This window comes from Porites lutea, chromosome 14 (genome assembly GCF_958299795.1).
Source record: "Porites lutea chromosome 14, jaPorLute2.1, whole genome shotgun sequence".
In the NCBI taxonomy this organism is placed as follows: Eukaryota; Metazoa; Cnidaria; class Anthozoa; order Scleractinia; family Poritidae; genus Porites; species Porites lutea.
In genome coordinates, this window is record NC_133214.1 from 1,347,436 (window position 1) to 1,371,800 (window position 24,365).

A 24,365-nucleotide genomic window follows, 5' to 3' on the forward strand; every position below is an offset into this window, starting at 1 on the left:
TACTGAGCATGCGCAAAACAAGTGAAGGGAACCTTGAGATGATATCAGAATCGAATGACAGCTCTGAAGGGGGGGAGGAGGAATCCAAGGAAAGCAAACACGATCAATCCCAAGGAATGGAACATAATGGCAAAGATAAAAGACAAGAATCCAGTACCGACAAAGATGCGAGGTCCTCTGAAGTGAAGAAGCCCGCCGAAGGAAGATCTGTAAAGAGAGTCTCTATAGTTGAATTCACGGACACTCTTGATGTGTAACTAAAGCGCGCGCCTTTTTTATAGAAGGGAACCGTGGAAAGATATTTTACTGAGTCGAGTGGGTTTACAGGTCTCAGATCGGGGACCTTATCGGCAGTGGATGTTAACACAAAAACGGTGCTTGATAATGTTGTGAAGTCGCGATGTCGTTCTTCGTTAGCCCCAGTACTCCACTTTTGATATACCGGAGCGTCCGTGAATGGGGTTCCTGTGTTCAAAAGAAACAACGAGGACATGATAACATTTTATCTCCGGTGAGAATTTTTTTTTTCTATGAGGGATTTAGAAAATCGAGGACTTTTAATAGAGGAGTGGCAGTACATGGTAACCAGTATATTTAAAGAATTTATTAACCCTTTAAACTCTAATATCAAAGTTCAAATTCTCTTTTGTTGTCCCTATACGTTTTCAATAGAAGTGGTGAGGAGAATTTGTTGAAGTATCAATTAGATTCGTCGTCTGTGATCATGTTCTCAATTCTCATTACCACTGTTTTAGAAAACATTTACATCACAAGGAGAAATTTCATGCTGATCAAAAGGTTAATGTTAGGAGAGTTACGCTGTTGTTCTATGCAACTTGCGCTTGTACCCTGTAAAGTGATTATTGTTTTCTTGTTGCTTTCGAGATTATTTACTTTGCCATCGATCCTTTTTAAGCTGTTCTTTTTTCACTCATTTTTCCGGCTGTTCGCAAATTTCATTAAATTAGAATCAAAATAGCTAGTGATAGAGTGCACATTTAAAGTGACTCGTCACTGGAACATCCAGAAGTTTTTAAATAAATCCTCGTGAATCAAAAGAGATAGTTTTTTCTGTTTCTTGAAAATCGTTATACGTCCCACCTACCCCTCCCCTAAGCCAACTTTAACACGTACTTCTCAATTAGGGCAAAATGTTGGCTTAGGGGAGGGGTAGGTGCGTATTTCCCAGAAACGTATAATGAACCGAGATGTCGTCCTTACAGACCGTTTACGTCTGGGGGGGGGGGGGGGGGGTGGGGGCGGGCTCACATATAAAACCTCTAAGGAAGACCAATGTGGGTGTGGCTCAAGCTTAAACTGACCGTGAGGGGAGATTTCTGTGTGGTCAGTGTCAGGCATTTTTTGTAAATTTCTTTATGGACAGTATTAAGCGATACCTGAATGGGTAAATGTAGTGACTTTCCATCCTAAACACCCTACGTGAGACCAAAATCTGCAATTTACACCCCAAAGAAAGACGACGAGCATTCCCGTCACTTTTATCCTGATGGGAGTCCCCCTCGGGCTTTTCCGGTTCCGGGGATGTTGGTTGGATGAATTTGTTAAAAGATAACTGTGTTATAAATGCATCCTAGCTCCAATTGCGCTTAAGTGTACACTGTTTTAGGTGTATGTTATCAAAGGTATGCAGTACCCCGTAAAGTTGCACTGATTTGACACTGAAATCAAAATTTTCGGCGAACTGTAGGTCTTACCTTCAATGCTTTTCATGATTGAAACATTGAACAAATCGATTCTGTGCCGACTTTTGTCCATCAGATGCAAGCAGGATGCGAGTTGATAACGAGCAAGATACACTTATCAACGGAATGAGACCGTTTTTTCTGAGAATTCGACAGACTTTGTTTCTTAAAAGTTTCCGGAAGAGAATCAAAGCAAAATCGCTTATTTCTACAGCGTATTTAACGAATACACTGATTCACTCCACGGTTGAGATGTTCACTCCACCTACGCCATCTTGACACAAATGATCAGATTCTGAAGACTGCCCATGATGCTTTGCGATCCTAAGTGTGAACATCCAGTGAAACGAAGTGGAGGCTCGGTTGGACTGTTTCTTATAAACGTGTCAAACCTAGGGTCAATTTAATGTAGCTATTGCTTTGGAGTCTGAAAACAATAGCTACACTTGTAAAAGTTTTACGAAATTGGCCTCAAGTGTCGAGTTGGTGCAGGAATGGAGAGACGACTTGGAAAAAAAGATTCCGAGTTCTTCCAGCACTAGTCGGTCCATCCTTTTCCCCTCTTGTAACTTGTCAAGTTGCTCTTCCTCTGAGCTAGTGCGGGCTTGTACTGAAAAGTTAAGACAATCAAAAGGTCCGTAATTAAAGATTCCAAAATCGTATTTCCCAGATAATTGGCTCCCGCTCACTGGGGTTCGTTACGTTCGTCGTTTTTACAGCCTCGATGGTTTCAAGGAACAATGTCGAGTAGTTAACGCTTGGAAATTTGAAGCTCCGCTCCGTATGCCCGCTTCTGTAATGTGTTGGCAGGTAGAAAAGTTCCCATAGAGAAAACTCTACTGACAGGGAATACTTGTGCTCATCTGATGTATGATCTATATTTAATTTTAATGGTAAAATTCTATTTGCATTGTGTTTTTTTTGGTGGCCTCTTGCAATGGTCGAAATACCGGTCAAAATCGATCTTAATATAAACGAGTTTGTGAAAACGCGGTAGCGCCGGCAAACACGTGAAACGCAGATGAAAACCCCGGTCTTGGGTTCCTGAATGTCACGCTTGCAATCGAGGCAGCTTTGTTTATTACGTATACAATGTATACTATTTCCTAGTTAATCAATACGACGTTGCCGTCCTGTTTCCAGCTGCCGTTTGGTTGCGTTTCTATATTGAAAACCAAACGCAACCAAACACGGAAAACATCACCCGGTTCCTTAAAATATTCGACTTTGGCAACCATTAATTAACATTCAACTGGCTTAACTCAAGCCTGCCGCGGCACTAGCAGCAGCAGCAAATCCCGCTCCGCCTTTTCGTGTCGCATTAATGGGTTTTACTGAATGATGGGCTGTTCCTCGTCCATGCATTCTACAGCGAACTCACTCAGGGCTGATTTTCAAACCAGTATTTCCGACAAACAGAAATTAATAATTAAAAGTACATGGAATACAGTGGAAGAGAATCGAACAAAAGTTGGAAAACAAACTTTCTTAAGGTAAGGATGCTTTGAACATTAAATAAACGGGTTCAAAAACACTGTTGTGGATTACCTTGAATTAAAGGACGCAGTTTTTGTCTAACCTATGAGAAATTGGTTAAACATTTGACTTGTTTACCAAGCTGACTCACGGTGATGCCGTAATACTTTGTATCACATTTTTTTATTCTGGGCTCCAGATAAAGTAGGTTCTTATATCATTACATTTTTCCCACAATTTGATTTGAATTTTGTAGGTATGGTTCTAGGGCATGATTTAGAAAAACAGGCTCTTTTATTCATTTTCAATGACCTTAGAATAAACTGTATGATTAGTTTAATCTACATACATATTGCAATTTAGGTTTCATTTCCCAAAAATAAAACAATTTCACCGGTATTTTGTTCTTGGATCACTGGCTTGGTGTATTTAAAAAGGCAAATTTTATGTGATATCCCTTTTAATTTGCCTGCTTAAAATAGTGTTACGCGAGCCATGAATAAAAAATTCAGTAACTTTTTTTGGTCTGAAACGGGAGCCTATATCGAGGAAGTATGTTGGTGATTCAAAGCTGTGTCATTCTTAAATATCTTTTGTTACTTGACCGAGAGGCGATTCATTCTGTCTTAAAAAGTAAACAAATTCTAAGCAAACTGCCAATACGAATTGCAAAACATTCTCTTTTAGATCTACACAACATCCTCTCTCGTATAAATGAATTCGTGAAATGCATTTTTAGGGCAGGTGTTTGTCGAGGAAAATAAATAACTCAAGCAATCAATATTTTTTAGCTTTGAAAAGTATTTTGTTTTCCTGTTGAAAGCTTGGTACAAGCGTATAGGGAGAAACGACACAACTTGAACTCAACATGTTTTAGTTGAGAATGATTCTTGTTTTACATGTACTAATTTAAGTAGCATATTATTCCTCATCGTGCATCGCGCTGTCTCCGTGTGACTCATATGCGATAAATAATATTGATACAAACGGTTGCGACAGACGCAATTACCCCTTTGAATTTTAACTAGGCTTACATAGTTTGTAAAAATTACCTAGCTGACTAAGCCTGCGAGAGCATCCGGTATTTTCGGCTCTAGTTTCAGCGGTTCGCAGGCTACTAGCTGACTTTCAACCCATGCAGTTAAAATATATTTTTAGCACAGAACAAAGGAGAGCATTTGGTTTTCCACTTCTCTTTTGGCGCTTCGTTGCTATTGAAAGTGCTTTAATTTTTATTTGCGCCCTACCGGTTTTCAATTAAGCAAGACTAAAGTTAGTGTTATTACTCTAAAAAATTAGGAAAGACAGAGGAATATAATGAACCAATCAAAAATCACAGTCAATACTTGCAGCGGTCGTCAACGGCGTAAAAGCGCATGTGAAAAATCGCAAGTGGTTCTTACTTTTTTCTGATTGGTTAGAAATGTGTCGTGAGATTTGTGAGCTATGTCAGTAGTCAAAATGTGTTTCGATGCAAAACCGGTGTAACAGCATGCAATTATTACTTTCGAAACTGAACTAAAAAGAGCTGTACTCGACAATGCAACAAGATTAACATGCTCCTCTATCATTTGTGCAGAGTTTTTGAAGTGATGCCCGAGTTAAAGACCAAATTTCCAGGCAAAGTTGACATAGAACAGCTCAAATCCACGCGTACATTGTACGGTCACGACAAAATATTAATGAAGAGCATCGAAAATGCAGTGGCCTCTTTGGACGACAACGAAAGTTTCGTCACATACCTTGTGGAACTGGGCCGGCGACATCAGGTCAGGCCGCTCAAAGCACAATACTTGGAGGTGAGTTTCCCATGTTTCAATTAAGTTATTAAATTTTTTGAAGATAAAAGAATAAACAAACATTTCCTTGTGAAGTGTGAAGTATTATCCTCTTTAAATTTTAAGGTAAGCAAAGGGCAGAGACAAAAAAATCGTTTATCGTGTCTTGTTTGGATATCTTACCCGAAAAAACTGCAAATTCTTTTCATTTGTAATTTCTCCTTCAAAAGCATTTTCCTTGCGAGGTCAAAAATAAAGGTCACACCATTTAAATATCAGAGACCTCGTAGTTCTACTCTGAGTGTTTGATATGAGATGAAACACTCTGTCTCGTGTTGATATACACTCAGTGCTCTCAAAGACGGACAACACTCAATAACTTTATATATGTATGCGAACGACTAAAAGTTAGGATCATGATATTAGGGGCAGTTTAGTTATCAAAAAATACGAGAAATAGCGTACAAATTATGCATATAAATAAATATATAAATATTTGAGCCTTGATTAACTCCGTTTTCTTTATTCCACAATTGTATTGTTCATGTGACACTTATCTTAAAACGTTTCTTCAATCACTCTGAATTAAAAACTTTTAATTTTCTGCAGTACCATGCTGTTGTAAAATCATGAATGTCTTTCTCTATTTATAATTCATTCTCTGTAGGTTAAGGTAGGGTGGCACTTCGTGTTTAATTATATACACTTTTTATTTTATGTATCTATGTATTTATCTTACAAATTTATTTCTTATATGACTGTTAATCACTTTCCAGGTTATATATGAAGCACTGATGTTTTCATTTAACGACCTTTTCCAAGAGCAGTGGATTAAAGAGACTTCTGATGCTTGGGGAGCCTTATTTCGATTTATGTTTGAAGCAATCAAAACAGGCCTTCACGATACTTAATTGCTGGTTTGCACGTGACGTCACAGTGGCCATGTCGGTGGTTAAGAAGCGTTTCCTCCTCTGGGAACTACAACTCTATTTTCATGTAAATTGCTCGAGAAAAATTACCCCCAACATGGCCTCCTTGTCACGTGGTTGCAAACTAAGAATCATTATCCTGGCGGGATAATGAGAGAAAACCCGGGACAATTTCGTTAACCCTTTTTAAAAGTCCCATGAGTGACAAACATCAATTTTCTCCAAACAATATCCATACACAATCAAGAGAAAATGTTATGAGAATTAGAAAATTGATCACCTAAGGGAGAATGCATTGTATTTTCTCAACTTATTCTTTTCTGGAAATGTATAGAGACCAGCATTTTTATGTGGATATGGAGGCTTGAAGGGTTAGCTTCTCACTGAATGGCTTACCAAGCAATCCTCTGCTACTATTTAACAACTATTGAATGAGGCTGAGTATCATCTGAAGAATTCTGGACATGGCTGAACAGGAACAGGAGGCTGAACAGTTTTGGCAGGTTGTAGCTCACAAGCTGAAATTTGGCAAGTGAAAAATATACTGATGAAAAATTTTGATGGACAGGTAAAATTTGACGTTTTCATAGTTTCCATGGCAACATGAACGATTGAACACAACCTTAAAAATTTCACTTTTGCTCAGTTTACATAAAATTCGCTCATTAGATTTTCCTATAAACTTACATAGATCTTACTATAATTAATCATTACCATTTCAAACTTATTCGACTAAATTTTAACCGACGGGTTTTTAGATAATCAATAATATAATTGTACTGTATTATTAAATGTGTCACAACATTGGTCTGTTCAACTTCCATTTTAAAGTTCTCATTATTTCAAATACGATAAAAGTAAAAATTCTGCCAAATATCACAAAATCTTAATGAGTAGATTTGAGAAATCATCTTCTTTGTACCATTGCTTTTTCGCCGCCATGTTTGTTTGTCTAATTTAAAAAACGCGCCGGCCCGCGAGTTACCGCTGACCACCCGCAAAACTGTGTTCAGCCAAATGACAAAGTGATAAAAAAATAACATGCTGGAATACTATTAACAGCTCAGTAAATTGAAGAGTTTTTGTCATTTGTTGTTGTTGTCTTGTACTGTATCCACGGATCTGGTGTAAATCAAATAAAACTGAGGTGTGGTCGGCGAAGCAATTGACAGTGGTCCATGGCGAAATCCTTGAAGACTGCCTCATTCAAAATGGAAGCTTTTGGAGAAGATGCAAAGACAGACACTCACTTTCAGCCACTGACGTATGACTTGAACTAGTCGTATGCCTCCAGCAGTCTTTTTATGGAGATATAATCAGTAAAATGCGGTAGTCGAACGTATTGACCCCTGCGCTTAGGGACCGGTCATTATTTATCGCCTTGGGGGGGGGGGGGGGGGAGGGCGGAGGATTTTAGGGGGAATCAGTTGATTTTTAGGAGAACAAAAGGGGAGATCAGTCGTAACTGAGAACCCAAAAAGGGGGATCGCTGAAAACTGGAACGATTCAGAGGAGGGACCACTCAAATTTGCTTGGCAAATGAAGACATGAGGGCGTGGGGGGGGGGGGGGTGGGGGTCGCGAGAGTCATCAAAAGTTATCAGGGGGGATCACTTCAATGAAGTGACATTCAAAGGGGGGTTGGGCTAAATCTTACCTTGTTTAGCACCAAATTCCCCCCCCCCCCCCCCACCGCCCCCGCCTAGGCGATAAATAATGACCGGTCCCTTAGATCTGAATATTTAAGCCGGAAGCCTTGTTTGGAGTTCATGCTCGTGACTGCAGGCCACGTACCATTTGATCCCTGATAAACATGAAGAGCTTGTTCCAGGCCTCTGCTGTTTCCTCGGTCCAGCTGGATTTGAAGAGTTCTTGAAGAGTAAATATCAAAGCGGTCTTTACTGACTGGAAACGAAAACACAGGTATACTTTTATTTGTGTTTCGAAATGGTGCGTGGTTTACCCATCAAGCATACATCAAAGTTTGAGGGACACCTCGGTTTGCAAATCAAACGTTTCAGTCTGGTTAGTTTTGATGGGTGGGTAATTATAAACCATGTTAACTATTAAACCTAGAAAGAGTTTTCACAGTTTAACCCTCGGACGTACACGCAAAGTCTTCCCCTCCCCCACCCCTGTGGTACAAGGAAGGGGTTAATGGAATCCCTCCCTCGAGTTTTTTTACATGTTACATTATTTCGAAAAGATTTTACTCTCACGTAACATGCTGAGAAATTCACCGACAGATATAGCATCGGCCTTGCTGCCAGTCGATTTGCCCACGCGTCCAACATTAATTTAAAGTTCCTGATGAATTTGTAGTAGGCGAACCTGGATACATGCGAAACAACCAGCTAACTTCACTTAGACTCACTTACATCTAGGTGTAGTGGTTTCATAGGTCGATCTTTATGTCTCCGGCCAAGTTCATCCAAATACGCGGCAAAAATCTCTGCGTCATCCATCGCCGACACTGCATTTTCCAAAGCTTTCATTACGCGCTTTGCATGCCCATGTAATTCTTTGGTTTTCTCTATGTCTGATAGCGAGAGGTCTTTAAATTCTGGAAACAGGCGCTTGTATTCGGGATTGTTTTCAAAGAATCTGCGAACATAAAAGGGTATCAAATATATTCAACAAACCAATGGACAAGGTTCTTTTCTCTTCGAAAAAGGGGATGCTTTTCCGATTTTTTCTTGAGGAAACTGGGTAGCTGTACACTCAGGAGCACCAAGTGACTGTTTTTAGCGCCACTTGAACACTTTTCTAGAGATCTACTCTGGATAGCCTAAAACGTGTTTTCAATAAATTTAGGAGGAAACCGTCGTTGGGTGTCCCTAAACACTGGTGAGTTCTCGAAAGTCGTCGTTTTTATCAGCATTAATTTTCCGGCGCGGTTTAACCGTGGATGACAGGCGAAAACGCTTGTAGATGGAACGCATACAAGTTGTATGTGGTGTTTTAAGAGCAAAGAAATGAGACTTTCCGTGTGCCCTTAAGTAACTCTTGTTATCTGGTACAAATACACTTACTTCAAAAACATCCTCTTCCCTACATAACTCATACGTTGTTCCACAAACTCCCATGTTTCTCGAACGATTTTTTTTTGAGCTGCGGAGAGCTGAATTGAAGCTGTGTATTTCGCTTGAAACTCCGCTGACAAGGACGATCCGCAACCCATGTTCAGTATAGCTTCCTATCCGTCACTGTCTTTGTTCAGGAAGGAACTTTTCACACTTCACTGATGCCTAGGAAAACTTCTAATTATAAGCGAGAAGAGCTAGCAACGCTTTTTAATGCTATGTGCTTTCAATAAATAATCACGTACGTATAAATGATTTCATTACATGTTAAAGATTGCAACATGCCCAAACATTACGTCAAAAATGAAGAACTTTATCTACACGAAATGAATTGAGGTATTTTCCACCTGCCTCGCCTCATTGCGTGATTTGCATTTTGGAACAGTTACGATTTTTTCGGGACAAGTCGTCGCAAGCATTTCCAGTGCCTATGCTAATTTTGGGAACCGAGCCGATTGCAAATCTTGCTTTTGTTTAAAAGTTCGGTTTAAATGTGTAACAACACCTTACGTTACCCCGAACCTTACCCTTCAGTAGTTTTTGTTCAATACAAACTCAATACAAACTTTTGTTCAATACAAACAGGTTTGCAAACAATTGGTTTTTCTAGACTTCAAACAACCTGTCATAAATTTCGTGATCAATTTGCCCGTATATATTATCGTATCGTATATATTATATTATCTCATGATACACGTACGAACCCTCTATGACGCATTTTATATTTATGGTCCCCGATTTTTTTTTCAATGTTAATGTTGTATTTTAATGGAAAGTCTCTTTTTCACCACAGTAAGTTTCTCTAAGCCTAAGAAAACTACATATAGATCATTTTTTATTAGTGGTTATTATTATTCATTTAAATATTTCTCCGTTTCTGCTAATCAGGACAATTGCAATTACAAGAGTCTTCTTGTGTGTTGTTTTTCTTTTACAGTTTAGGGCTGTTGTTGTTTAAACCCCAGCGGGATTGACAAATGTCAAAAAGAAAGCAAAAACGAAATGAATTCTGGTAGTTATAATCAAAGCATATCTGCAAGAATGATGATGCTGAACCTCAGATAGCTCCATATGTGTACATATTATCAAGTAGCGTTCCCATGCAGGATCCTTGAGGAACGCCTCATTCTAAGTGGAAGCGTTTGGATAAGATGCCGAATACCCAGTCACCTTCTGCCTCCAAGTGTTGACGTGAATTAGTGTTACGCCGTTGCAGAAATACCAATCTTTCTATGGAATATTCTCAGCGAAACGCGATGGTGGATGGCATCAGTGGCTGATTAGGTCCCAAAATAAGGGCCAGACTGTACACTGCTTGTTTATACTCATGCTATGACTGCAGGCCACGTATCATTTGATCTTTTACAAACATAAAGAGCTTGTTCCAGGCCTCCGCTGTTTCCTCGGTCCAGCTGGATTTGAGGAGTTCTTGAAGAGTGGACATCAAAGCGGTCTGCATTGACTGGAAGCGAAAACACGGGTAAGTTTTTAAATTTTAAAGTATACAATGTTTAGATATCACAGTTGGAAAAATTAAAACTGAAGGACTCAGAACGTGGTAGTCTTAACTCTGTTTTAATCAACGTTCCTAAGAGTTTTGGCTTGGTTAAAACCCTTCGGTAATCTAACCCCGAATCTAACTTCATTTTCTGACTAAACAGGCCAACAATTAAGTCCATCAGCATTTTACTAATGAAACGTCAAGCCCGAAACGTCTGCAAATTTAATTGTAAATCAGACCCTTTTCAGAACACTTCGTTTATTTTCGGTGTTTACTATATGCCACGCAGATGAACTTGAACTTGAACTTGAACTTTATTTTTATTTAAACACGGTAAATCTATCAGATAAAATAATAATAATAAAAAATTACAATCTACTTTAAACTATATAAACATGATCTAAAAATTTAAATAGTAAAGATAGAGAAAATAAAGAAAATTCTGCTTTACATAGATGCCGTGTGCGTTTTATCGATTCAGTCAAAGAAATCGCGACAACCATTTCGAAAAGATTTAAGTGATTTTGCTTGCCGCAATTTAGGGGACAAGCTGTTCCAGATAACCGCACCATTATAGCTAAAGCTATTTTTCAAGAAATTGGTGCGGGGCAATGGAACAGCTAGTTTGTTTTCAGAGTTCCTTAAATTATAAGGTGGATTATATTTAGTGAAAAGAGAACCAAGATAGTCGGGCGCAAGACCATGTATAGATTTATAGACCATGGTGGCCACTTGTATTTGTCGCTGAGTATCCAACCGTTTCCAGCTGAGTTGCTCAAGAAGAGGATCAGCGCTTGTGTCATAACTGGAGAAGGTTAGAATACGGGCAGATGTAGAAAGTTACGATTCTTAACTAGGTATGTGAAAGAGGTACCATTCCTCAGTAGAAGTATGCGAAAAGGGTACCGCTATACCTCTGGGCGGAACTTCCCTGTACAAAACTTCTTTGAGTACCCTCGGGCATTTCTGGGGATGAAACCGTCTGATTCGTGCAAACAACCAGCTAAGTTCTATAAAACCCACTTACATCCAGGTATGCTGGTTTCAAGGCTCAAGCTTTGTGCCTCCTGCGAGTTCATCTAAATACGCGGCAAAACTCTCAGCATCGTCCAGATATTCTTCAAATGGCTTTTTTTTAGTTTGCCTCCGTAGAGTTTTATTTTTGCTGTTCTGGCTATGTGCTCAGACAGTAGTTTGGCCATTTCTCTGAAAAACGTGTGAATTTTATCACCTTTTCCCAGGCTCTCTCGGTCGGCGTCCCTTTTTATGGCGAAATACTGTTTTATTGTCGCCATTTTACTGAAATTAGCCTGGAGATCTGAGCTCATCAGAAACGGAGAAATATGTTATAATATGAATAATAATTAATGCTATTTTGCAAAAACCAAATCGAGAAGATTATAAGACCCACTTACATCCAGGTATGTTGGTTTTAAGGCTCGGGCTTTGTGCCTCCTGCCAAGTTCATCCAAATACGCGGCAAAACTTTCGGCATCGTCCAACGCCGACACTGCGTTTTCGACAGCTTTCATGACCCGCTTTGCATGCCCATATAGGGCGTTCGTCTTTTCCAGCTCTGATGGCGGAACGTCTTTGAATTCTGGAAACAGGCGCTGGTATTCAGGATTTTTTTCAAAGAATCTAAGAACAAAAAAGTATCTGATGTCCTTATCTAATCGAGGGATAGTGTCCCTTGTGTGCTCTGATGTAATATGTCGCGGATGAGACGCAGAGCCTTCAGGCGAGGGAAATTATTAGGATTTGGACAAAACGCAAGTGAAATTATTCCCTAATTTCACGAGTATACCATTTGATTACCTATTAATATCATGGGTGACGAATTATTACGTTAGCAATCTTGGATTTTTGATATGTTTATCCTGGATTGTATCGATCGAGAACTCCACTTTCTCAAATGTTTAGACCTTAAATTTGGCTTATAAAGTTCAGAATTTTTCAGACTTTTTCGGCAAAATACCTGTTAGAATCCTTCTTGATGTTCTCTTGTGTGTTCAGGTTTTCTAAAGCGTTTTTTTGTGCCCTGACATCTTCATTCACGGCATTTTAAAACTTCGTCGCCATCTTGACACTGAGACGTACGGAAGGGTTGCCTTGGCAATTTTGTAATTGCACATGTGAAATTACTTTACAAATTAACGCTGAAATTTCGCGCCAAAATTAAGGAGTAATTCGTCACCTATGATATTAGAATAATAATTAATGTTTCTGTTTTGCAAAAAGGCATAGCGAGGAAACCTTGGCTTGATCTCAGGCCACTGTGACCAAATGATAACAAATGCAAGACCAGATGTCATAGAGAAATCGAGAGAGGAGGCTAAAGAAATTGTTTCATAATTCTAAAGTTTGTTTTTCAAAAGTAGGCCTCAGGTTTAGCAAATTAAAAGTATTTTCTTCTATAGATTTTTGCAATCCACCACGCCTAGTGTACTATTTTTCCTGTTTATTTTTCTAGTTCTATATAATGACTATAAACATAAAAAAGCTCTTTCTCCAGCCTTAGATACGAAACATTTGGTGCTTAATTGTTTATCGAAGTAAAGTGAAGTGCCACTTTAACCACTTGCCGACAAAAATTAAAAAATTGAAAAAAAATTCGATTGAAACATTGCGTTAGCGTAAAATGTTCTCTTTAATGCTGCTTTTACGATCTGAGGCAGCTAGATTTTAAATTTCTATTGCCCGTTATTATGTTATCGGCAGTGTAGTTACAGAGGTTAACTTTAGCCGTCAAAATAATCGGATAAAAATTGATTGACGTTTAGTATAAGTATAAGCCTGAAATCAGTGCCTTGATGGAGTAACATCATAATAAAATTGGCATGGTTTAATTCTCGTAAATGCTTTTGTCAGAAGAACAATACACCAGCTGCTTATGTGATGTGCAAAATATAAACCAAAACGAAAACTTCCTATGTTTACACTTTTTCTGTCTCGTGATAGAAATATATCATCAGTGACCTTCTATTTAGCTGTTGGTTCTTGTAGTAACTTAGTTGGGGGGTTGAACTTTTCTAAACGTTCATTGCTGTCTTAAAAAAAGAAAAACGAAAAATGAACAACCAAAATAGAACATCTCGTGCGCTTTCAATTCATTTTACCCTATGTACATCCCATCAAACGTAGCTACCCACCGGGTATTTTGTCTGTCCAGTTTAAATCTTAAGCTCAAGTGAAAGGAAATAAATGTCATTTAAATGCATGCAGTATCTCCCTTTTAGCTTATGTTTTTAATCACTTGAATATTCATAGCTAGGTATCATCACAAGTTTCTAATCAGATACAATTCTATTCCTTCATAATTTGTACGGATGTTTTGGACGAAGGATTTCATCGCTAAGAATTGAAAGAGCTACCGTGAAAATTCGACAATTTTTTTCTTGAGTTGAACGGCTCAGAAAGAGAAGATTACTCACAATTATTTGTATATTTTTAAAGCCGGTTTTAGTCATGCGTCTTGCCCAAGAGCTCAGTTGGCAGTTTCTACAAACCTATATCAATTCAATCAACGGATTTGACAGTACTCAAAAAACTTTCTAGACATTTTTGCCATTCTTGTATTTTCCAGTTCATTCATTATTACGTGTCGGTTGTGATTGTTAATTATTACACATTATGAGCTACTGTAATTACAAACAGAGTGGAAGCAACAAACACGAACTGTTTATTTAAATTTTTGGCTTCGTGGGTCAAGTAATAATGAGATAAAATTGCCAAATTAATGCGAAGGAAGCGAAGAAACTATTTCAATAACCCCCGGCGCTATGAATAAAAAGGCAGTCATTAAAAAAAAAACAAATCATTTGGTACATCTGAGTATCTTATCACCTGCAAAACTAGAAGAGCTTCTCTCGTTACTGAAAAAAGGTGGGTAAGAAAGACGATAATTCTCCTGTGAACGTAACCGTGAACACTATTTGATTTGTAGTTGGTTATTCTGTTTACAAAAAGACTTACGAATTATAAAGCTATGTTGCATGGATCTGGGTTAGTTGTTTACTGCCTATAATGACCGTCTGGAGATTGTTTTTTTTTTTTTCAGTTTAAAACACGCCATTTGCTTCAATAGAGTACCATAAAAAAGTGAATAATTATTTTAGATTTTAATCTTAAGAATTGCTGGTTTAAAAGTCGCAAAAAAGAGAGAAAAAGCCCCAGTCATGTCCTGACAATCCATTTTTGGCGTGCATATGAATTAAGTTCGTGTTTCAATTCAGATTCCAAACACTTTTAGTGGCGAAATTTGCTTCAGCCTGTTACGTTGTAATAAATGGATGAAGGAGGAGCTTGGTTTCAACAGAGCATTATTAAAGCAAGGTAAAAGCTAATCTATTGTGGAATAATAAAGCTTTTCTGGAACATTCCTATCAATATTTGTTTATTCTTTTTGCGATGGTCCTTTAGTTAGATACCTTCTTATCAACTGGATATCAGTGCCGATATAATTTGACAACTGAAGGCTTTTAACTTATTCAAGTTATCTAGCAACGTATATGCTTACGTTAAAAACGTCTTCTTTCCCACATAACTCCTACGTTGTTCCACAAGCTCCCATGTTTCTCGAACGAGGTACTTTTGAGCTGCAGAAAGTTGAATTAAAGCAGCGTTTTTCTCTTTAAACTTCACAGACGATCCGCACCCCATGCTCTGTATTGTGACAATCACCTAAAAAGGGAAAAAACATAACAGCTTGAATTTAGCGTGTTCAATTTCAGTCGAGCAATCAACTTTCCTTCTTGTAAGCAACAATTCAATGTACTAATATTTACGAGAAAATTGTCCCTGCCTTTGTTCATAAGGGGGACTGCTCATTCAGGGATTACAGGAAAACATCTTTCACCGTGCAACGCTTTGTGCCGTTAAGTGCGCCCCTAAAAGTCATCAGTGCACTTTTAAATAATTAACATCAGAACACGCACGAACTGAACATTACTTAGCAACGTAGGTTAGGTCAGTTCATTTCCACGTATCTGGCCTCGTCACAGTTTTCAATCTTTCAACTGGTAGATGCAATTCGAAAACTCTGTATTTGTAATTTCTTAACATCCGTTTGTAGTGGCAACAGTCAGAGTACTAGCAAGGTTAGTGAGTTAATAATTCAAGTACAGTGTACCCCCGGCAGTGTACCGTCGTGTGCGATAGATTAGGTGCTGAATTTAACTGTTTCTTTTAGTTTGAACGGCTGGTTCTTGTCCTATTCAAAATTTCACCGATTCCGGCAGGCGATCGCAGTTATTAACATTTCTACTCGTTTCTGTTCAGTTCTATTTGTAAAACTTGTTTGGAGTATTTTGTCTACGCTTCTTTCGACTGGAATTAAATTTCAACATTTTGTTTCCGCTGTTTTGAAGTCGGTTCACATTTTACCAAAACTTCTTGCATTTGATGTTGCCGTCAACAATTATATTAATTTAAAGCCGCCTTAGTTTTCTTAGCTAAGTGGACTGAGTAATTGCGGGTGCGCAACACTTTCTCATTTGGTAAGCAGTCCGTTAGGCATCGAGAACAATTTCCGCTTGGGCGAATCCTCTCAGTAAACCCTGGTACAAACTGTATGGATCAGGCAGAGAGTCCTTATTTGGCCAGTTACAATATAGACTCGCGGTTTTTTCAACTTGTGAAAACAAGGCAACTTAATACCAAGGTTTAAAGTGATACGTCCAAAGAGAACTTATAAATTGTTCCAAAAAACCGCGAAATTTTACGAACGCTTGTATAGGGGGGGGGGGGGGGGGGAGGGGTGAGGGGCACTAACCTGCCCCCCTCCCCGCACCACCATACAAAACTTCTGTAAAATTCCGCGACTGTGCATATGCGGAGCTGTATGTGTATCTCCGTTAGTTTTCGACCAATCACTTTCAAACTTGGCCGGCAACCATATTGATTTTAAGGCGTTCATTCCAGCCAAAAGTTGAAAAAACAGTAGAAGGGTTTTATATCGGGTTTTGCAAAATTAAAATGCTTTTTTCGTATTGGATGAGGTTTAACCTCAAGCTGCCAAGTTCACCTAAGTGTAGGCGTATCATGTCTGGGATCCTCAATTGGATGAATGATATCTCCAAACTCATTCATAAATAAAGCAATGTTATGTCTGTGTTGAAGCTTCGTTAAATGTCACTCTCACGCGATCCAAAAGCCGCAAACATATTTGTATCAATTGAAAAACTAAAAATAAAATAATGTCCATAGTTTGGTTAACCATCACTATGCAATTGTTGGATAAAACTGTTAACAATGCTTTCTGTTTGTCAATGGCTGGAATGAAAATGAATGGATTATTGAAAGCTCATCTATCAAGTAGTCATTTTAAGAGTGAATTTTCCAGAACATTAGTTAAACACAATTCTTTGTAACATCGACATCGGAAAAAAAATCAACCGTTTATATATAGCAGTATTTGTTCGTTGTGGCCAGAAAGATGACAGGAAGTTTGAAGCGAATTTAAACAAAATTTAAACAAAAAAAAATGAAATATGTTAATTTTCGACGAATAAAACTGTCAGAAAACTGTTAGAAGAAGGAACATATTTGTTTAAAAATATGTAAAGTTTTTAAGGTTAATCTGAACCGTTGCCACTTTTGTTCAATGAAAGTCATTCTTCCATCTCGGTTTAGTTTTGTTCTCATATACGTGATATTTGTAGTAATTTAGAGTTTCCTGTAAATGTTTTTTTAATCAATCCTAAAAATAACCCAGAAAACATCTGTTCTGTACCGTAAGCGCCATGCAAATAAAACTGAATTTCATCTACATCGACCAATATGTACCCTCTCAACGGGGATTTCCGAATCCATTTTGAAAAGAAAACAAACTTGTCTGCTACTAGCCCGCTTGGGCAAGGTTAGCGCTGTTAGTTGACTTGTGTAATTTTGCCTGTCTAATTTGCTGGGAAAGCGAATTAACAGTACTTCGCTGAGGAAGAATTCCAAGGAGTTAGGAGCGAGAGTCAAAGGTAGTGGTTCAAAGGGAAAGATATGTTAAGTGCGCGACAAATATGGTACAGCTGTATATCGATGTCATAAACCTAGTTTACATATGTTAGTGAGCCACCTTTCATGAATAGACTCAATACATATTTTCTTGTCTTACGCAGAGCTGAGAGTCAACGAATCGCTCCCTTAGCAACTTTGTTATATCATGGGATGTGCGTCCTCCATGGGTCATAAAGCAGTTCACATTTCCTTGCCTCTTTCTGAGACTCAGAAATCGCTGGTGAGAGAAACGTGGGAAACGGTCGATCAGCATAAAAACAGCGTCGGAAAGAAGATGTTTCTAAGGTAACCTGCGTTTAAATTTTGAGTTGGATTTAATCTCGAGACTTATCGCGAGCATGTTTTATCTCAGTGCAGTTCGTATAGATCTGCATTGTGTATTTGTGTCCCTGTGCTATGAGACGATTTCGCTGTAAATAAAGTTCAGTTTTATTTTTTCCAAAAAAACCTTACATCCTACACCGATTTTCTCCGTTTGTCGTTTCCTAAAAAATCTATAGGTTCCTCATGTCGTTCTTTTTTTTTTTTTACAGTACCACAGAGCATTGTAAAAACAATGAACACTGATGTTAAGTGCATGCAAAGCCGTTGTGTTGTATTAATTTAATGCCTTTGCCCATAGTCCTTCTGTTGCTAGTCGTCGCTGGCTTGGAATCTACATTAAGTCAGTCTTTAAAACACGAATGCATAATTTGCTTTTCCCTTCCTATCGCTTATCTAGAAATGCAAAGCGTTAGCGATGCTTCTTGCTTATTCTATAATAAATGACGACAATGGTGTATTTTAGATTCACAAAATTAACACAATCGGACGTTCTACTTTATCTAGAGGGAGACCGTCTTGTAGTCAATGTAGACTTGTAAATAGGACGTCGAAAAATTTCCTGTTGATTTTTTTCCACCCTTAAGTGTTGGAAGAACCGTGGCCTATAAAGATATCCTTGCCACCTGAAATCAATTGTACCTGTTACAAGAAATCGGCTATATGTGTACACTTAAATTCCAGATTCCTTTGTAATTTACGGGTTTCTTAAGTAGTGCAGATTATCATTTTTTTCGTCGATTTTATCTTCTAATTCCCGGCCAGTGTTACTTTTTTTAAATGTTTTTACTCGAATTTCAGGTTTTATTTGAACAGTAAACAGGCAAATAGGGAAAATTCGAGAGAACAGGATCGTAAAAGCACTGATACCAGGTGTCAAAAACTTGCTCAACGGTTTAGCATTCATTGATATCAAGCTTTCACGTTAAGCCTATGACGAGTTATATATATTATGTAGAAAACCGGGTCTGATTTTGCCGGAACCAGCCGTGGAAACATATTAAACGGAACATTTTGCGTTTTGACACATTTCAAGAACGACGGCAACAAATAAAGATGGCCAAGCTCTGAAACGTTTTTACGTAGCAGACGGTGTAGTTTTAGGTAGAGATTTTACACAAGTTTCTCATCGTGAGATATTGAAAGATATTTTGTACTGCGTTCAAGTACCGCCACGAAATCAGCTCAGTTAACGAAACACGACTTGGGATGAAATTTTGAAAGCTTTGGCTTCCGTCCACAAAGTCAAAAGTAGATATGATCATGCATGTATTTTTAAAATGTCTCCACTCTGTGACTTGCTCTGGAAATTGAAGGTGGTGACACAACACTTAATTGAATGAAAGAAACGAAAATAGTGACTAAAACTGAGTATTTTTGGCGGCATATTTCGAGAACGACAGAAAGCAAATTAATATTTCTAAACAAACGTTGGTACGTAACGAGTCGAGAGGTTACATGAAGAAAGCAATAAAATATACGGAACGTTTAACCAGCCAAAAGTAATTTAGGAACATCCAGGAGTTTTCTAACCGGTAGCTTAAATGTTTTTCCTTTACTAATATCCTTAGCTGGTGCTAAGAAAGTCCATATTGAAATTAAAAAGTCGCCTAAATTGTCTTTTAAAATATCAAAATTAATTAAATATACAAAACAACAACTAAAGGCTTTTGTTGGCTTTCATTTTAAATTGTCATACTTCAAATGGACTACGCTTTTAAGATTTATATTTATCTTCTATAGTTTATTCTTATAATTTTTGAAGAAGAGTGCAAAAAAGCGTTGGAAGCGAATATTTTTACTAAGATTGCTTGAGATCCCTCTGAGCCTTTTTTCAACAGAAAGATATAAATTTAATTTCAAAATTCTACTTTTAATTAACTAATAGGCAACGAAAAAAAGCACCTTGCCTTCGTCAATAAGTTTAAGGGAAACGTAATAAAATACGCCAAAGTGAAAAATATTACCTCCTGTCAAGTTGTGGTAATGCTTTCGGGAGAGTTTACGCTTTTATTTCGTAATTCAATTTTCTTCACATTAACATAACATAGATAGACCAGTACAACATCTATTTTCAAAAACTCGAATTTGTGGATCATCGATCCAATTAACTACTACAGCCTCTCTCACCAGTCTTTGTCATTTTCATGAATACAACACTTTTAACTTAAGAGGGGAATAATAAGCCTGCCAGGTAAAAGCCACTGTCATCACCTGTTGTTAATCTTTTGATTTGATGTCATTTGCATTTAAAACTTTGCTAGAATGGATGAGCTGTGTTATGAGTAGGGAGTTTAAGATACCACTACGAGGACGGCCACGAAAACGTCGCTTAAAAAGTGGATTTGCGTTCTTTCAATCTTTATCACGATTACTCCATTTCATTTACTTTGTCAAATGTAAGCGAACTCTTTTTGAGCCGCTAATTCCTAAGAATCATATTCAAGTTCAGAAATAGAAAGAAAATTAAGCAGTCGCTTGTTTACGTCCTCCATAAAACGTGAAATTAGGTTTTTGTCCCGTCGTAGTCGTGCAGTAACGACAAAGAAATGTACAAAAAAGAGTGATGCACGTGCAGAGTTGTTGTTTTGCCTATTTAACCTATTGCTTTTTTGACGTTCCCGTTGTTGTCGCCGTCGTGGCATCTTAAAGTCCCGAGTAGCGTTTATTCTGAGCAAGACAATGGTCCAATGTGGGTGACCTTCTTTCCTCTAAATAAATTTTCCGTGGGGCATAAATATGGAAACGTGAAAATAATTTAAGGAAGCGACCTTGACGTCGAGTGACAGCTGTTGATTCCACGACAAACCATCCAATCAGAAGCGTAGCTTCAAACATTTCCCGCCTAAAAGACACACTATACACATGGCAGCTACCGCGGTAAACCACCTTCATTTTGACTGTTTTCACTTGGTCAGTGTGTATCACCTACAATTAAAAACTCCGTGCCACGATATGTATATTTACCATTTACGAAATCAGTTGATAGCAATTTGCGCGAGTTTTTGAATGCATATGGATCTCGTAAATCGCAGTATATTTGGCCATTCGCTGTTTTGAGCCAGGGGTCAAGATGGCGTACCGTTTCGAGAGGACAGTTTCGGAAGACGACATTTTAGCGACAACTGAAGCAGCTGTACCAACAAATATAAAAAAAGTGACAAAATATGGCTGGTAGAATATAATTTATTTTCTAGATGTGCAAAAAAGGAAAAAAACCTAAACGTTCACCCGACATATCCAAGCCGGAAGCAATGTCAATTTCACGTAAACAAAAGCTGTCACTAAGCGACGTCTTTTATTTTCAAAAATTACATTCTTAGTCTTATCCAACTGATTTGGTGAAAACTAAAACAACTACCTCTCTCATTGTTGGTGCATAGCACTAAATATATATCTTAGAACTTTTGCGCCTCGGTATATAACCACCCCCATCCACCTCCCGCTAGAGGAACAGTTGAAAAGTACCGCGGAGGACCGCTTTTCCTACACTTTTTGTAACAATTTCTCTGTATGTTCCGAACTTTTAGATTCTTTGAGCTAAACCCTGATTACCAAAAGCTGTTTCCAGAATTCAAAGGAATGGAGGCATCAGAACTCGAGAAGACTACAGCGCTGTACGGTCATGCGAAAAGAGTTATGAAAGCTGTCGAAAATGCAGTCACCTCATTGGATGACGCGTTCAGCTTTGCTGGTTACCTCGAAGAACTGGGAAGGAGACACAAGACTCGAGCATTAAAACCAGCCCATCTTGATGTAAGAAACACTGAATAGTAACTATCTAAGTGGGCACCTTCCAAGAATAGCGAAAGTGAATGCTTCATGTTTACCATGAATAAGCATCATTAAATACTAAACTGAATATTTAAGTTTTCAGTGAGTAAATATTTGACTCTTAGAAAACGAGATTGAGTAGTCTAATCTTTTCACATTTCAAGTTGTGTACGAAAATACAGTAAAACCTCGAAAATTCGAACTCGGATAACTGCCCGCCGGAATCCCCCGCTAACTCGAACTAAATTTCCTTTCCATTGATCAAAATTTCACTGAACTTTTTTTTCGTTTTCCTTCAGAGTTCGAGATACCGGGTTCTACTGTATACAAAGAACAAGTCTTCGTTTACACAATTTAAATTTACAAACTTCTTTTACTGGTCAAAAATAAACAACCAAGTTTTTACAAATAATTGTGTCTAATATAAAGTACCTAACTTCCTACTTACATTTCTGGACATAGTGCTTGAATGGTAACAGCATATGATTTCATACAACGTGGGGGAAAAAAAAGCCAGGGACGAGATTAGATTTCATCCACAGATTCATAAGTTAAAACGGCAAATCACCTCACCTTATCTCGATCAAGGAGTAAAAAATTTCAGTCTTTCCTTTACTTTCTTTCACAGGCGATGCAAGAATCACTTATGTTTACTTTGAAGGAACTACTGAATCACCAGTGGACACACGAAACAGAGGAAGCGTGGAACAAGCTTTTCCGTTTTATTTTATCGACGATGTTAAAAGGCCTTCAATCAACGTGAAAAGAAAAAACTTGGGCTCTCCGCTCTCCTGGTCTTTGCGGAGGAGCTTTCATTTTCCACACTATATAACCCTGCGAAGATAGCCTTCCCAGTATATCACCTTTCCACAGCGGCCACTTCTCTACAACGGCCACTGTTTTGGCGGACAAGCCACACTCTGACCTCTCCACAATGGTTCCTTCCTTCTGTTCCCAAGGTGGCCGTTCTGCAGAGTTTCACCTGTATTCGTTTTATTTTTAGAATGAAATAGTTTGTATTTGTATATATATTTAATGAATTCATTCTTGGATACCGAGTCAGTGGCGCTTTTAAAAGCGATCATTGCAAAAAAAGTTACCGGACAATTTTCTAAATCCGCCATATTGGATCCGCCATGTCAACTTGGCATTTTCTTCTTATCACAAGAGAAAGGAAAATAATCAAAACTTATCAATAACAGTAGAATAGGTCAAACAACTGAATAACGAATACGGAAGATTTTTAAATCATATGACTTTAAAAAATTCATGCTGCAATGGAATTGACCCGCTTTTTGGAAAAGGATATTGTTTGAGGCTATCGGCACTTACTCCAATTCCAACAAATATTTACATGATATCAGCTCTTGAAAACGGATATATTCCCGCTGTCTTCGGGAAATGAAGCATGATACACAATTCTCTTTTTTTACACAACTTGAGTTCTAACAAAGCGTCTTTAAAACATTTCTCAGACAGCAAAACATGTACATAGAACGTTTTTTCTTCAGACCTGTACGTCTGCCGTAACGTAATGTGTAATGCTTATCCTGTAAATAACCAGAACCTTGTAAATAAAATCTTTCCTTCATGTAACGAATGTCAAAAGCTGAAAGGATATGATTCAGTCATTCTGAGTTTTATTTCTTCTCGGCTTTCTTGTTATTCAGATATCCAATTGATAAAAATATACCAAACACGGAACAGGGTGTTTTATCCGATGTGGAACACTCCTAGATCTTCATCTATTTTACAGCATATCAAAAAAAAAATTTCAAGCAAACTTTCGTAAGCTTTTGTCTGTGGTAACTAGGTTGCTATTTTCAAGTTATAAACAAGCTTGAAAAATATAGCTTATAGATAAACGCCAATGATGTTAACAACCAAATAAAACCTCTAAAGTAACAACGTTACATTGCCGATGCTACGATTAACACGTAAGTTTTTAATGGTATTTGAGATCTTTAGTTATCGAAAAATGATAAAAAATGAAGCTCTGAGTTTAAAAATGGAAATAATACAATGCAAATTGATACAAGAAAGGAATTGTACGAGTGAGACTGAGAATGAACCATGATGCCCTTGAAATACTGTGTTTGAACGCACTGCGCACAAGTATTTTGCGTTTTTCAACTCTTGACTGACCAATTTCCACCGAATTTACAGTAGTTGGCTAAAAAAGCCTTACCGGCAATGCTTTACATTTGAAAAATATTTGAGGAATTTGTCGTTCCTCTTTATCTCAGCAATGGCAATCAGCTCCGGAATGAAGACATCAAACAGGTATTAAAAAGAGTTTGAATACTTAAAACTGAGAAAATACTGTATATCCCAAATGAAATTTTAATTGTTTGGTTTTGTTAATAGTTAATCCATTAAGTTCAGCTTAGTCTGGTCAAAATATATAGCGTGTTCATTGTGAATTTAACTTCTATATTTCTTCATTCCGTTGACTTCGTTTTATGGCATTTCAAAAAAATTAAAATGCACTATTGGATCTTCATTGGAGACCATTTTTGAAAGCAGTTTTAATCAGTGAATAATCTTTGAGTCATATGAAGGCTTTGATTATTGCCAAAGGCACCGAAATACCAGATTGAGTCTATATATTAAATAAGACAGAGATCATGCACCTCCACATATGTAGTAATAAAAAAGAGGGGAAAATACGTTCCAAGTTTTTTTTGTCCTTTTTGCTACTCAGTCTTTGGTCTTCTGACAAATGTGTTGCCACAGCAAGAAGTGCTTTTCATACACTTTATCTGATCATTATTTATACAGCCCAGGAAA

General features: G+C 37.8%; 5 protein-coding genes across 6 annotated transcripts in view; 3 read left to right on the forward strand and 2 right to left on the reverse strand.

Annotated features, from left to right (window-relative positions):
- LOC140924356 (uncharacterized) overlaps positions 1-1,062 on the forward strand; it is a 26,957-nt gene extending 25,895 nt beyond the window's left edge. The window contains exon 18 of the mRNA XM_073374393.1: positions 1-1,062. This exon is cut by the window's left edge and continues 535 nt beyond it. Within this exon, the coding sequence (XP_073230494.1) occupies positions 1-257 (257 nt within the window). The 3' untranslated portion in view covers positions 258-1,062.
- Positions 1,063-2,752: 1,690 nt separating this feature from the next.
- Positions 2,753-6,360, forward strand: LOC140924413 (neuroglobin-like). Its single transcript, XM_073374446.1, has 3 exons — positions 2,753-3,196; positions 4,759-4,978; positions 5,734-6,360. Exons 1-3 carry the CDS (start codon positions 3,042-3,044, stop codon positions 5,866-5,868), a joined length of 510 nt encoding a protein of 169 aa, XP_073230547.1. The 5' UTR covers positions 2,753-3,041; the 3' UTR covers positions 5,869-6,360.
- Positions 6,361-7,601: 1,241 nt separating this feature from the next.
- Positions 7,602-9,280, reverse strand: LOC140925134 (globin-1-like). The gene is made up of 3 exons (XM_073375089.1): positions 8,918-9,280; positions 8,264-8,489; positions 7,602-7,790 (listed from the first exon to the last, which is right to left on the reverse strand). Exons 1-3 carry the CDS (start codon positions 9,064-9,066, stop codon positions 7,653-7,655), a joined length of 513 nt encoding a protein of 170 aa, XP_073231190.1. The 5' UTR covers positions 9,067-9,280; the 3' UTR covers positions 7,602-7,652.
- A 552-nt stretch (positions 9,281-9,832) lies between these two features.
- LOC140924265 (globin-1-like) lies at positions 9,833-17,670 on the reverse strand. Of its 2 annotated transcripts, none has more exons than XM_073374300.1 (4): positions 17,578-17,670; positions 14,989-15,152; positions 11,885-12,110; positions 9,833-10,430 (listed from the first exon to the last, which is right to left on the reverse strand). In XM_073374300.1, exons 1-4 carry the CDS (start codon positions 17,650-17,652, stop codon positions 10,299-10,301), a joined length of 597 nt encoding a protein of 198 aa, XP_073230401.1. In that variant the 5' UTR covers positions 17,653-17,670; the 3' UTR covers positions 9,833-10,298. The 2 variants fall into 2 exon arrangements, with proteins under 2 accessions (XP_073230401.1, XP_073230402.1); XM_073374301.1 differs by lacking the exon at positions 17,578-17,670 and adding an exon at positions 15,257-15,514.
- LOC140924266 (globin-1-like) lies at positions 17,626-23,166 on the forward strand. The gene is made up of 3 exons (XM_073374302.1): positions 17,626-17,765; positions 21,332-21,557; positions 22,204-23,166. The coding sequence occupies exons 1-3, from the start codon at positions 17,626-17,628 to the stop codon at positions 22,336-22,338; spliced, it is 501 nt and encodes a 166-aa protein (XP_073230403.1). The 3' UTR covers positions 22,339-23,166.
- The last annotated feature ends 1,199 nt before the right edge of the window (positions 23,167-24,365 follow it).